Consider the following 13,722-nt stretch of genomic DNA (forward strand, 5'->3'; position numbering starts at 1 on the left):
TACCTAAATTTGAATCCAGAAATAGATTGATAGGTACCTGCCTTATGACCAAAGTTGCAACTATGGAGAAGTGGTAAAGGGCATTCTTCAGTAAGTGAAACTTACATCTTAAACCTACCATATAAATACCTTATACCTTACCTAGTAACTTCTACCTACTTTACAGTATGCATTAAAAAAGGCAGTTCTGTGTGGATGGTGGTGCCACAAATATTTTGCAAGATACCATAAGCTAGTATCTCTATGCACTTGGAGTAGGAAACTGTTTCTTTAATGGAATGTATACATATGCGCACACACACACACACACACCCTACCACATCTTCCTTATCCATTTGTCTGTTGATGGACACTTAACTGGCTTCTGTATCTTGACTGTTGTAAATAATGCTGTTATGAACCGGGATGCATATTATCTTTTAGTATTTTTATTTTCTTTAGGTAAATAGTAGTGGAATTATTAGATCATATGGTATTTCTGTTTTTAGTTTTTTGAGAATTTTATCTATTCTTACTCATGCAGGAGGGAACTAAGCCTCATCTGAATTAACAGATGGATTAATTTACTACATACAGTGTTAATAATATATTTTTGTATTCTGTAATAAGATGTGGAATTTTTCATTTATTTTGATGGCATTTTTTTAGCTGCCGTATATTTTAGCTGTTTTCAATAAAATTATACTCTTATGATAATTCTTTTCTCTGTCTTAAATTATAATATCTGTATCTTACATATTCCTTTGGGCATTTGAAGAAATAACATAAGACTTTTTTTTCTTAAATTTCTTCTTGTTTTTGGTGAATTTCTACTTAAACTAAAATTCTGCTGTGCACAGTTGGATATCCACATACAAAAGAATGAAATTGAACCCCTGCTTCATACCACATATAAAATTTGACTGAAAATAGATCCTTCACCTAAATTGTGAGGTACAAAACTAAAGCTCTTAGAAGAAAACATAGGGCTAAATCTTGATCGCCTTGGGCTTGGCATTGGATTCTTAGATATGACACCAAAAGCCCAGACAACAAAAGAAAAAAAAAAGCTAGTGGTATATATATACAATGGAGTATTACTCGGCAATCAAAAAGAGTGAGATCTTGTCATTTGCAACCACATGGATGGAACTAGAGGGTATTATGTTAAGCGAAACTAATCAGAGAAAGACAGGTATCGTATGACTTCACTCATGAGGATTTAAGGTACAAAACAGATGAACATAAGGGAAGGGAGGCAAAAATAATATAAAAACATAAGACTCTTAAATATAGAGAACAGAAGGTTGCTGGAGGGGTTGTGGGAACGGGGATGGGCTAAATGGGTAAGGGGCATTAAGGAAGATACTTGTTGGGATGAACACTGGGGATTATACATAGGGGATGAATCATTGGAATCTACTCCTGAAATCGTTGTACTACATGCTAACTAACTTGGATATAAATTTAAAAAGTAATTAATTTTAAAAAAGAAAAAGCTAAATTGTAATTCATTAAAATTAAGGACTTTTGTGCACTGAAGGGACATTATGAAGAAAGTGAAAGATTTACCACAGAATGGGAGGAAATATTTGCATAAATCCTATATTTGATATCAGGAATATATAATGGGTTTGGTATTATGATATATAAAGAGTCGTTACAACTCAGCAAAAAGACAGCCTAATCCAAAAATGGGCAAAGGACTGAAATAGGCATTTTTCCAAAGGAGATACACAAATGACTAATAAGTACATGACAAGATATTCAACATCATTAATTATTAGGGAATTGCAAACCAAAATGACAATGAGCTACTGCTTCACACTCACTAGGATTGTTGTATTAATAATAAAAATGGAAATAACAAGTGTTAACACGGACATGGAGCAGTTGGACCCCTCATAACACTCCTGATGTGAATGTAAAATCTTGCAGCTGCTGTGAAAAACAGTTTGGTAGTTCTTCATAAAGTTAAACATGGATTTACTATATGATCCGGCCATTGCTCCTAGATACTTACCCAAAAGAATGGAATACAGATACTCAAATATTTGCATGCAAATGTTCATAATGGCCAAGAGGTGGAAGAAACCCGGATATCCTTCAACAGATGAATGGGTTGTGCTGTATGCATATAGTGGTTATTACTCAGTCACAAAAAAGAATGAAATGATGATACATACTACATTGAGAATGGACCTTGAAAACACTGTGCTATGGGAAATGAGCCATATACAGAAGGTTACATACTGGATGAGTCCTTGTATTCGAAATGCCCAGAATACATAAATCTGTAGAGACAGAAGGAGGTTGGTGATTGCCAGGGGATGGGTAGAGGAGCAAATGGGGAGTAACTGAATAATGGGAACCAGACTTTTCTTTTGGAGTGATGAGTTTTGGAACTTGAGAAAGGTGGTTGTTACATAACATTGTGAATGTACTAACTGGCACTGAATTTTTCGCTTTAAAATGGTTAATTTTATGTTATATAAATTCCACCTCAATAAAACTAAATAAAACCTCGTACATTGACATCTTATATGATAAATCAGCATACTGTAGTTGATTTAGTCATGGCTGTACCAGGAATGATGAATCTTAGTTTTGTCACCTTTGATTTCCATGAATATTAAATGTATTCTTTTGTTTTAGAATAGACTACACAGTTTAATTGATTTCAAGCTGTTATTTATGTATCTGTTAAAAGAAGTATGTTCAGTTAATCAGTGAACTTCTATTTGACCTTCAGTATTTTTCCTGATATTTTATATAAAACATCTTTCTTAATATTTTCTAGAAATTTGATTGACTGTTTCAACTGATACAGATGGCTATGTTGGTTTATAGTTAGGATTGGGTGGTATAATTATGATGTAATTATATGATGCATTGTTTGTTTTGAGGCCATTTAAAATTGGATTTTTGTACCAAATGATGATCGTGGTTTTAATAGACTAAGCTGTATTTTCAAATGATCCAAGGAAACTATAAATAGTAAAACTGAAACAATGGTAGTTTGTATTTTCATTATTATTAAATTAAATCTCTTATTTTGAATGAGGGGGTTTACCTGTGGCTTGCAGTATTCAAGATTCATAATCAGCAGTTTCCTATTGGTATGAAATCTCGTGAAATTCTTTGTGGTCCTGTGATATTCTTTACAAAGACCATGTAAATTTTGAAAATTACTCAGTATGGCACAGAAGAGTTTCTTCTTTTTGCATTATATGTGTTAGACACGTTTTTGCCGACTCCTGTGTTATCATGAATATCTAGTATGTATGCACCTGTGTCAATTAAAAAATTAACCTCTTTTGCCCACGCCTCCACCCACTTACCCTCTGGCAACCACCAGTTTGTTCTCTGGAATTTAAGAGTCACGTGTCAATTTTAATACTTGTTCTTAGTACCTGAAAGATCAGGAATCAAGTATGTCATTATATATAGTATCATGCCTTTTTGGTGATAAAATTATTTTTATTAACATGGCATAAAACTGTTCCCTGTGTTGTTTATTTCCAGCATATTTTCTTATCTACTTCATAGGATTTTTAAGGGTGTTAATAAACTGGAAAAAAATGAAATTGTGATGCATTCCTAGTACAATTATGAGGGTTATAAGTACAAGCCTGTAATTTTCTCTCCTGTGTCTAATCAAGCTATCCTGTTAACATTCTTTGTCATTGTGATCACTTTTAAATAAGTATGTTAAATGTCACTGGTTTCCTATACTTCACTTTCAGAAAGTGGTCTGGATTTGAATAAGATAATATTACTTTCTGCTTCAAGTAAAATCATGTGATTGTATTGAGTAGTATACCACCCCTAAAAACAAAGGATGCTGGGAAGACAGGAAAAACCGGGCATTATTTGTTTCTCAGAAGCTTACTAGTGGTCCCCCTTCTTACCAAACTAAACTTAAATTTTTTTTTTCCTTTGAGAGTGCAAGCAGGGGAGGGGCAGAGGGAATGGGAGGGAGAGAATCCCAAGTAGGCTCCATGCTCAACATGGAGCCCCACAGATCCATCCTGCCACTGTGAGATCATGACCTGAACTGAAATCAAGAGTTGGATGCTCAACTGACTGAGCCACCAAAGTGCCCCCAAAATAAGCTCTTTTAGGTATTTAATCTTACTAAGTTATAACTTTAAAACAGTGTACACTTATACAAATAATGTCTCTTTCTATTTCACATGTTTCCAGCCTGACATTAAGTTTAGGAAATAGAAAAACCTAAATAATTTTTATTGTTAATAACTTATTAAATATTTTTAAATAATCAGATGAAAAATCAGTCTTGGAGCAGAAACCTTCTAAGCCAGCTGCTCCGCAGGTCCCACCCAAGAAGCCCACTCCACCCACCAAAGCCAATAATTTATTGAGATCTCCTGGAACCGTGTACCCAAAGCGACCTGAAAAACCAGTTCCTCCACCACCTCCCACAGCCAAGTAAGTTTTACCTAATTTTAAGTTATACCTGATTATTTTTACTAATTTACTTTATCTCAAGTTTATTGATTACCTGCTTTTCTTAATCTCAAAATCATTTCTAAAGTATTTTTTTTCCGGATTTTTTCTATAGACTGTGATGGTTCTCTGTTAACTGTTAACTTTATATTCATACTAGGTGAATACACACAGATGAGGCTGTTTTTACATTTCTGATTTTATTGTGATTAGTCTTAATGTGGAGATTTATGTTTATGGAAATAATATTGTGGAACAAAGAGAAAAATCACTATTATGCTATAATATCCTTAGTGTCATTAATTCATAATTTAAAAAAATGGTTATGATTCATATACAAGTGATTTCTACATATGTTTTGATTTTCTCATTTCAGGATTAATGGGGAAGTTTCTACCATTTCGTCAAAATTTGAAACTGAGCCAGTATCAAAACCAAAGCTAGATTCTGAACAGTTACCACTTAGACCCAAATCAGTAGACCTAGATTCATTTACAATTAGGAGCTCTAAAGAAACAGGTAAGTTAACATGTAGAAAGGTGGTGCATTTAAAAAAAGTTGCCAATACAATTTTCAGAAACTATTTAAGAAATTTGTGCATGCATTTTATATCTGCATAGATATAGTGGAACTTAATTAAAATTTATTTAAAATCTATGAAGCTGGAATAGAAAAATAAAACTAAAAGAAGGTAAATGGGCAAAAATACTTGATTCACATAAGGACTGAGAAATGGATTAAAAGATAATCCATTTATCATTCTGTCCCCTCATGATGGAATGTCTGTACTATCTAACTTAGGCAGATAGGAATACATTTTAGTTTGAAAAATTAAGAATAAAGAGATCACATTGATTTTTAATGCCAACACTAGATTACATTGAAGATTATTTTTACTTCTTCACTTTATCTCAAGGTACTTTTGTTTCCAGTTTAGGAAAATACGCTTTTTATATCTGCGTGTATGCGTGTGTGCGTGTATCAGCAGGCTTTACTTCCTTAGCTAAATGTTGTTCCTTAAGTTTTAGGACAGATTTTTTCAACCCATCAGTTTTGTCTCCTGGTCTTTTATACCTCTTAGTTGTAAAATGGAAAACTTGGAACACAGAAGTTTTGATAAAGGTCTCAGTATTAAAACATTGCACAATCATTTGTGGTAATAGTTATTATGTAGTACTTTGCATTTATTTTTAGTTCTTTTACATTTTCCAAGCACTTTCTCATTTATATTCTTATTGTATCTTTATAGTTATTCCAAAAGGCAGATGCTATTTTGTGTCTAAAGTAATCAAACTATTGGACACAGTACATGTCCAAGATCGTGTAAATCAGAAGAGAATTCTTTAAATCCCCTAAAGTGCTCATGATATTCTTATAAAAGTTTTAATGTCTTAATATATTTTTTAGCCTTCATGTTAACATTTCATAAATACATTCAGACTTAAAGGTCAATTACGCTTAGATTTTGTCACTATATTGTAAGATATGCTGCTTACTACCTTTTGAAAATTGTAGGTGATCTTATTATTTTTCCATATTGTCATTTGCCAGTGTAAAAGCTCTGACCTGTGCATGGCCTCCTTCAGTTTTTTTAATTTGAACGTTTTATAAAGATCCTTTCATTCTATATTCGGCTCCTGCCTGCTCTGACTGAAACCATATTCATTAATAATTTCTGGAAAGTGGTGAGATGTTGATTATACTTTAGAGATATTCACTCAAATATATTTAGTGTGTTTTATCTGGTAAAAATTGTTTACCGTTGGTGAAATACAAACAAAAATAAAAATCCTCTTTGTAACAGGTTTTAAAAAAATATCCTTTATTTTTTATTGAAGTCAGTAGTAAAAAAATAACTCTATCAGCTTTTACTGTTTTCTCTTTGATTTAAAATGTTACTAGAAATATGTTTTCAAAAATAATATTTCAGCAAAAAAGATTAAGTGTGCACACTTTTAAATTAAATTTTTATATAAAAGAATCCATTTGTATCGTCTTTTGAAATTCTGCAGTTTTCTGCAATCTTTATCACAGAAGCCTTACATTTTGAGGAGTCTCTTCAGGAGCTGAAAGAGTAATATTTAGAGCCTGTATTTTCTGTATTTTTCTGTTGCTTTATAACATTCTTGACTATTTGCTTTATTTAGTTGTTTCAAGGTTATGGAAATTATTAAAAAGTTAAGTAAATTAAGATAAATTTTCGTCTTTTAAAAAACTTTTCTATATATAATCACCAGCAAGCTTTGTTTCCTTTGCTACATTTTTATTAGAAATAACACATGTAGTAATGTCAAACTGTTGGTGGTTATATAGTTTAATTTTTTTTTTATTGCTTTTGGTCCAAATTTTTTCTTTTATCCATAGCCATTATTTACTCTTCATTAAAAAACAAAGAGGCTTTGTGAAAGAGGGTTTGCAAATTCCTAATTTTTTTTTTCTTCAAATGAATAAGGAAGTAAGTTAGAGGAGCCAAGACATATGTAAGGACAGAAAACTAACATCTGACTTCTAAACTGTTGTACTTCATTCCTCCCACGATCAGGCTGCCTTTGGTACTACACCTAACACCCAGTTAAGTTCAGAAAATACACAGACACACCACAGAGATATTGATGGTTCCATTCCAGACCATGCAATACAACGAATATTGCAGTAAAGCAAATTGGATGAATTTTTTAGTTTCCCAGTGCCTTTGAAAGTTAGGTTTACACTATACTGTAGTCTATTAAGTGTGCAATGCAGTATGACTAAAAAAATGTGTATACTTTAACCAAAAAATACTTTAGCTAAAAAATGCTAACCATCATCTGAGCGTTGAGCAAGTTACAACCTTTTTGCTGGTGGAGGGTCCTGCCTTGATGTTGATGTCCGCTGACTGATCAGGGTGGTGGCTGATGGGGGTTGAGGTGGCTGTGGCAATTTCTATAATAAGACAACAGTGAAGTTTCCTACAGCGATTGACTCTCCCTTTCATGAACAGTTTCTTTGTAGCATGTGATGCTGTTTGATGGCATTTTACCTACAGTAGAACTTTTTTCCAAATTGGAGTCTGTCCTCTCAAACCCTGCCTCTGCTTTATCAACTAAGTTTATCTGCTATTCTGTATGTTTTCTTGTTGTTTCAATAATTTTCATAGCATCTTCACCAGGAATAGTTTCCACCTCAGAAAACCATTTTCTTTGCTCATGAATGAAGTTTTATCATGGATTTGCAGCAATTCAGTTCCATCTTCAGACTCCACTTGATTCTAGTTCTTTTGCTGTTTCCACCACATCTGCAGTTACTTCCTCCTCTGAAATCTTGAACCCCTCAAAGTACTAATCCATGAGACTTGGAATCAACATCTTCCAAACTCCTGTTAATGCTGGTATTTTTACCTCTCCCATGAATCCTGAATGTTATTATTGGCATCTAGAATCATAAATCCTTTCCAGAAGGTTTTTAATTTATTTTGTCTAAAGCCATCAGAGGAATCACCATCCATGGCAGCTATAGTCTTATGAAGCCTTTTCCTTAGATAATAAGACTTGAAAGTTGGAAGAAATTCAGAATTAGTCCTTGATCCTTGGGCTACAGAATGGATGTTATATTAGCAGGCATGAAATCAGCATTAATCTTGTTGTACATCTCCATCATAGCTCTTGGGGAAGTAACAAGGTACATTGTCAATGAGCAGTAACACTTTGAAAAGAATCTTTTTTTCTGGGCAGGTCTCAACAGTGGGATTAAAATATTCAGTAAACCATGTTGTAAATAAATGTGTTGCTGTCCTTTTTTTGTTTCATTTATAGAGCACAGATTTAGCATAATTTTTTTTTTTTTCAGTTTATTTATGTTGAGAGAGAGAGAGCCCACACATGCAGGGGAAGGGCAGAGAGAGAGAGAGGGAGGGAGGGAGGGAGTCAGTCAGTCCCTAGCAGGCTGTGTTCTGTCAGTGCAGAGCCCGTCATTGGGCTCCATCCCACGAACTGCAAAGTCCTGACCTGAGCTGAACTCAAAGAGTCGGGCCCTTATCTGACTGAGCCAACTAGCCAACCCAGATTTAGCATAATTCTTAAGGGCCTGAGGAATTTCAAAATGGTAAATGAGCCCTGACTTCAACTTCAAGTCACAAGCTGCATTAGCCCCAACAAGTGTGTCAGCCTGTCCTTTAAAGCTTTGAGCCCAGACGTTGATTTCTCCTCTCTAGCTATGAAAGTTCCAAATGGCATCTTCTCCCAATACAAGGCCGTTCCATCTACATTGAAAATCTGTTGTTTAGTGAACCACCTTCATTAATTAGCTACATCTTCTGTATAATTTGCTGCAGCTTCTACCTCAGCACTTGCTGCTTTGCCTGCAGTCTTTTTTCATGGAGACGGCTTCTTTCCTTAAACCTCAGGAACCAACTTCTGCTAGCTTCAGGACTTTTTTCCTGCTGTTTTCTCACCCCTCTCAACCTTCCCAGAATTGAAGAATTAGGGCCTTGCTCTGGACTAGGCTTTGGTTTAAGGGAATGTTGTGGCTGATTTGATATTCTATCCAGATCACTAAAACTTTCTCCCTATCAGCAATAAGTCTGTTTGCTTTCTTCTCATTTATGTATTCATTAGAGTAACACTTAATTTCCTTCATGAACTTTTCCTTTGCGTTTGCAGTTTGGCTAGGTGGCATAATTGGCCTAGCTTTTGGCCTGTCTCGTCTTTCTGCATGCTTTCCTCACTTGGCTTAATGATTTCTAGCTTTTGACTGAAAGATATGTGTGACTCTTCATTTTACTCCAACACTTGGAGGCCTGTAGGGTTATTAATTGCCCCATTTCGGTGTCTCAGAGAATAGCGAAGCTCAAAGAGAGGGAGAGAGGTGGGAAACAGCTTCTCCATGGAGCAGTCAGAACACACACACCACTTACGGATTCAGTTCAACATCTTATGTAGGCACAGTTCATTACAGTTAAAATAGTAATACCAAAGATCACTGATCACAGATCACCATAACAAATACAATAGTAATGAGAAAGTTTGAAATAGTGCGAGAATTACTAAAATATGACATGGAAACTCAGGAAATACTGTTGGAAAAATGACACCGATACACTTGCTCAACACAGGGCCACCACCAACCTTCAATTTGTAAAAAAATGTAGTATCTGCACAGTGCAGTAAAATGAGATATGCCTGTAAATTTTGGAAATTTTGTTTATATTACATAGAAAATATTTACTGAGCAAGTATACCCAGGTATTATTTTAGTCACAAGTACTATTCTAAGACAAAAGGCCTGGCTGCTGATAACATACAGCTCATGTTTCAAACTTCAACTCCGGCTGTTCCTCATTGCCTTTTTTTATTGGAATGTTGTGTTTTTAGTATTTGTAGCATAAAAGGGTTTGAAATCCTTTTTTTGAGGTATTGACACCTTAAAAAAAATACTGCTCTGCATCAGATAACTTCAGATTTGGCAGTAGGTTTAGATATATTTCAATTTATATTTTTGGCTCAGTTTGAGGTTTCATATCTTTAAAATGGTATGTGAAACTTGACCTTTCACATGTTTCAGAAAGTTTAAAACATACATGAAGATCTTCTTAGAATCTCATTATTACATAAAATAATTTCAGGTGATGATATAGTAATAAGGACACTGACTTTGCTATTAAATATGGGGGTTTTAATTTTTTTTTTTTTTTTTCCAACGTTTATTTATTTTTGGGACAGAGAGAGACAGAGCATGAACGGGGAGGGGCAGAGAGAGAGGGAGACACAAAATCGGAAACAGGCTCCAGGCTCTGAGCCCTCAGCCCAGAGCCTGACGCGGGGCTCGAACTCACGGACCGCGAGATCGTGACCTGGCTGAAGTCAGGCTGACGCTTAACCCACTGCGCCACCCAGGCGCCCCAAATATGGGGGTTTTAAATTATCAGCTCATTGATCATGGTCTTGTTTCTTAATCTGTTTTTTGGCTTAAATAACAATTGGTCCAATGTATCTACTAGAATATGTGATGTGGAAGTTGTTATAAAGTGTTATTTCCATTCTTTTCCTTTCCTCTGTTAATCCTGTTTCCTGTTTCTGCTCTCATCTGTAGAGGATGTAAATCCGTAACACTCCTCTCAGATATGACTTTCCTGTATATGAAGCCATTTGTAAACTATTTTAAAAATAAATGTCCTTCAGTATATATTCTCACATATTATAAGGTAGTACCATAAATTGCATAGTTGTTAGAACCATGTTTTAATTTTTCCCCTCTTTTTCAAGCACTTCATCAAAAATTAGTTCAGAATAATCTCACTGCTACCACTGGTTAATTATAAAGTTCACATGGTCTAAATATTTCTAAAGTAGTAAGCTTTCTGGGACATAACATTGATTTAAAAATTAGTCTTAAAATAGAAGATCGTAAATTTAGTGGTAACATACCTATTACAGTGAGAAAGCATAGCTAATGAAGTATGCTTATAGTGGAGTATTTTATGCTTTTTGACTTTCTGTGGTAAATTCTTGGGTTAAAAGGAAGTTGTAGAGATGTATAACATTATTTGATGCCAAAGCATTACATTGTTAAATGGTGAAATATTCTTTCTCCTTAGTTTTGCTTGATAATTGATCTATTTTTGTTTGATTGCTTTCCCAATATTTATTCATATATTTCTTCCAGAAAGAATTCAAGGTGGAATTTTTCTAATAAGATGCCCACTTGTTGAGTGGTACACACTATAAAAAAATGAGTCTATATACAAAAACAAAACACACCCAAAAATGTGGAACTTACCTGGAGAATAAGAGCAGAGATAAAAATTATTTTCTTATAATAATTTTCTTGATGTTTATAGAGAGTATCATATAAAGCATAATTGAAGTTTCATTTATGTATTATGTGATTTTAAATGTTGCATAAGTTGTATTTTTATAGTGATATTTAAAAATACTGTTTGTCCTATTTTTCTTTTATTATACCAGAGAATTAAAATTGCCTTTTTCATTGTAATTACTGTCATACGCTAAAGACTAAAACTTGACTGAAAGGTAGTTTAATTTTAGTTCTAACTATATTAATGAGTTGTTGATATGTTAACTATCAATTTATTACTCTCACCTCTAATTTTTTACTAAAACTCCTTTTCGAAGCTGTGTTGGTGTTCAGTGAGTAATTTTAAAAAGGCTTCTTTCTACTTAATGGTGTATTGAAATTAATACTAGTCATCGTTTTTTCTTTTGAAAAGACAATAAATCTAAAATCTACCACACATCTTATGTAAGTTTAGATAAACTGCAGTAGGTATATGCTAAACATTTAAATGGTTCTATTCATTCTATAGCTGTTCTTTTTTCCTGCTTTGTAAAATAATTTTTTTGGTTTAGTCTTTTTTCTAGACATTCCTATCCTTGACTTTTCTTTCCAGATTTTGTTTCCTAGCCTGTTTGCCATGTTTCCCTTCTTACGTGTCAGGAAATTATCCTACCTTTCTCCATTTTGGTAAGATGACAATTTATAAAAGAAATCAAAACAATATATTCAATATAAATAGGTGGTGCACATTGATTTTTCTTTGTAATTGTACTAAAAGTGTACATGTTTGTCTGTCTATTCTAACCCTTTTGGTTTTCCATTTGAAAATAAAACTGATGTTGGAAAAATTTTCCTGATTAGTGTAAGATATTCTTTTGATAAAAGTTTTTTTTGTAACTGAAAACTGTAAAAGTCCATTTATTTTCTCCCAAAATTTGATATTTCACTTTGACTTTTTAAAATTCCATGTCTTCTTAGACAATAGGTAGAAATGTAAATGGCTGGCAGAGTGGCAATGTAATTGCAAGAGTTAAGTGACTCTCATGCCTTTCATGCCATGTGTACAGTATAAATCTACTCATCACTCTTAGGCAAATTTAAATGTGTTCAAGTAGATCATGAGTCCAAAATGTGCACTATTTTACTAACCTGATGGCTTAAATGGAGGACCTGAGAGAGTTTTAGAATAGTAAAATTATTTGTCTTGGTGTTGTAGCCCCAACTGGACATATGGAAGGCATTTTTACATGAGCATGGTCTATAATTTTATAGATCTACCTTTTATTTATCCTTTCAGTTTCATTTCTCTTCATTCCTATGTTTTTCTGTTTGTTTCTTTTTCTTTCTGCAAGTTGCTTAAATATGCATTTGAAAATAATCTTCACATGCCAAAATTATTGGATTGTACTTTTCTAGATTTTTGTGTCGGTTGTCAATACTCACATGTATCAGCAGTTTTTTTAATGTTTATTTTTGAAAGAGAGAAAGAGAGAGCATAGGAGTTGGAGAGGGGGTAGGGGGGGTAGGGGAGACAGAGGATCCAAAGCGGTCTCTGTGCTGATAGCAGCAAGCCCGATGCAGGGCTGGAACTCATGAACTGTAAGATCATGACCTAGCCGAAGTCGGTTGGAATGCTCAACCAGGCACCCCTCAGCATTTTTTAACCCTTCAAACCATAGCAAGTTTTTAACATCTTTTAAATATTGGTTTTCTTTATGAAATTTACAAATAAAGTGAAATATTTAAAAATATATTTAAACTCAAGGTCTTTCACATTATATAATGCATTTGCCATTAAAGCCACTGTGTCTCTTATTATGGTTTATTATATTTTATAAGTACATATGAACAATTATCAAGACTCAAGACCAAAATTAAACTCCTTTGATTGCCTCTTGTGATGTATTAACCTCATGACTAGATAGAAGATAGAACACACAAAGTAATACAGAATGTGAAAATGGAAAAGAATTAACAGATCAACAGATACTTAAATTTGTTATAAAATGCATACTGTCAAACAGTGATACCTTTGTTAACCCTTAAAATTTTTTTCTAAATTAATTACTTTGAATATGAAAATTGATGAATAAGCTTTGAGGGGAGTAATAGTAACTATTTGTAGATGTCTGTTAAGAAATAACAAATCACTGAGTTTGGATATTTAAATATTCGACAGAAAACATTATAAATATCCAGGCAATGGTAATATACAGAATTTTTTCTGTCTTCTAAACCAAAGATAGCTGTTGGCATATCAGTTATCTTGACTGTGATTGATAGCCTTAGTTTGGAGTCTAGGATAAAGGAAGATTACATTGACAATGGAAATGTCTGGAGTTATCCTTAGGATACTTGGATCACTTACAGATTTCTAGGCTTCAGAATTAAAGATCACCTCTTTCATCAGGGTTTTCTAAAAGATCATCTAGAAAAAGGGAAGATACTATATACCATTGTTTCAGAGATACGAATTACATAGGCTTTAAACCTAAGTTACTG

At 33.7% G+C, this 13,722-nt stretch overlaps 1 protein-coding gene across 1 annotated transcript in view; it reads left to right on the plus strand.

The window, feature by feature from the left end:
- LOC123608473 (CD2 associated protein) overlaps positions 1-13,722 on the plus strand; it is a 136,562-nt gene that overhangs the window by 107,149 nt on the left and 15,691 nt on the right. Inside the window, exons 12-13 of the mRNA XM_045498474.1 lie at positions 4,266-4,431; positions 4,826-4,968. Of these exons, the coding sequence (XP_045354430.1) occupies positions 4,266-4,431; positions 4,826-4,968 (309 nt within the window). The remainder of the gene's footprint in view (positions 1-4,265; positions 4,432-4,825; positions 4,969-13,722) is intronic.

The sequence above is a fragment of the Leopardus geoffroyi genome, chromosome B2 (genome assembly GCF_018350155.1).
Source record: "Leopardus geoffroyi isolate Oge1 chromosome B2, O.geoffroyi_Oge1_pat1.0, whole genome shotgun sequence".
Lineage (NCBI taxonomy): Eukaryota > Metazoa > Chordata > Mammalia > Carnivora > Felidae > Leopardus > Leopardus geoffroyi.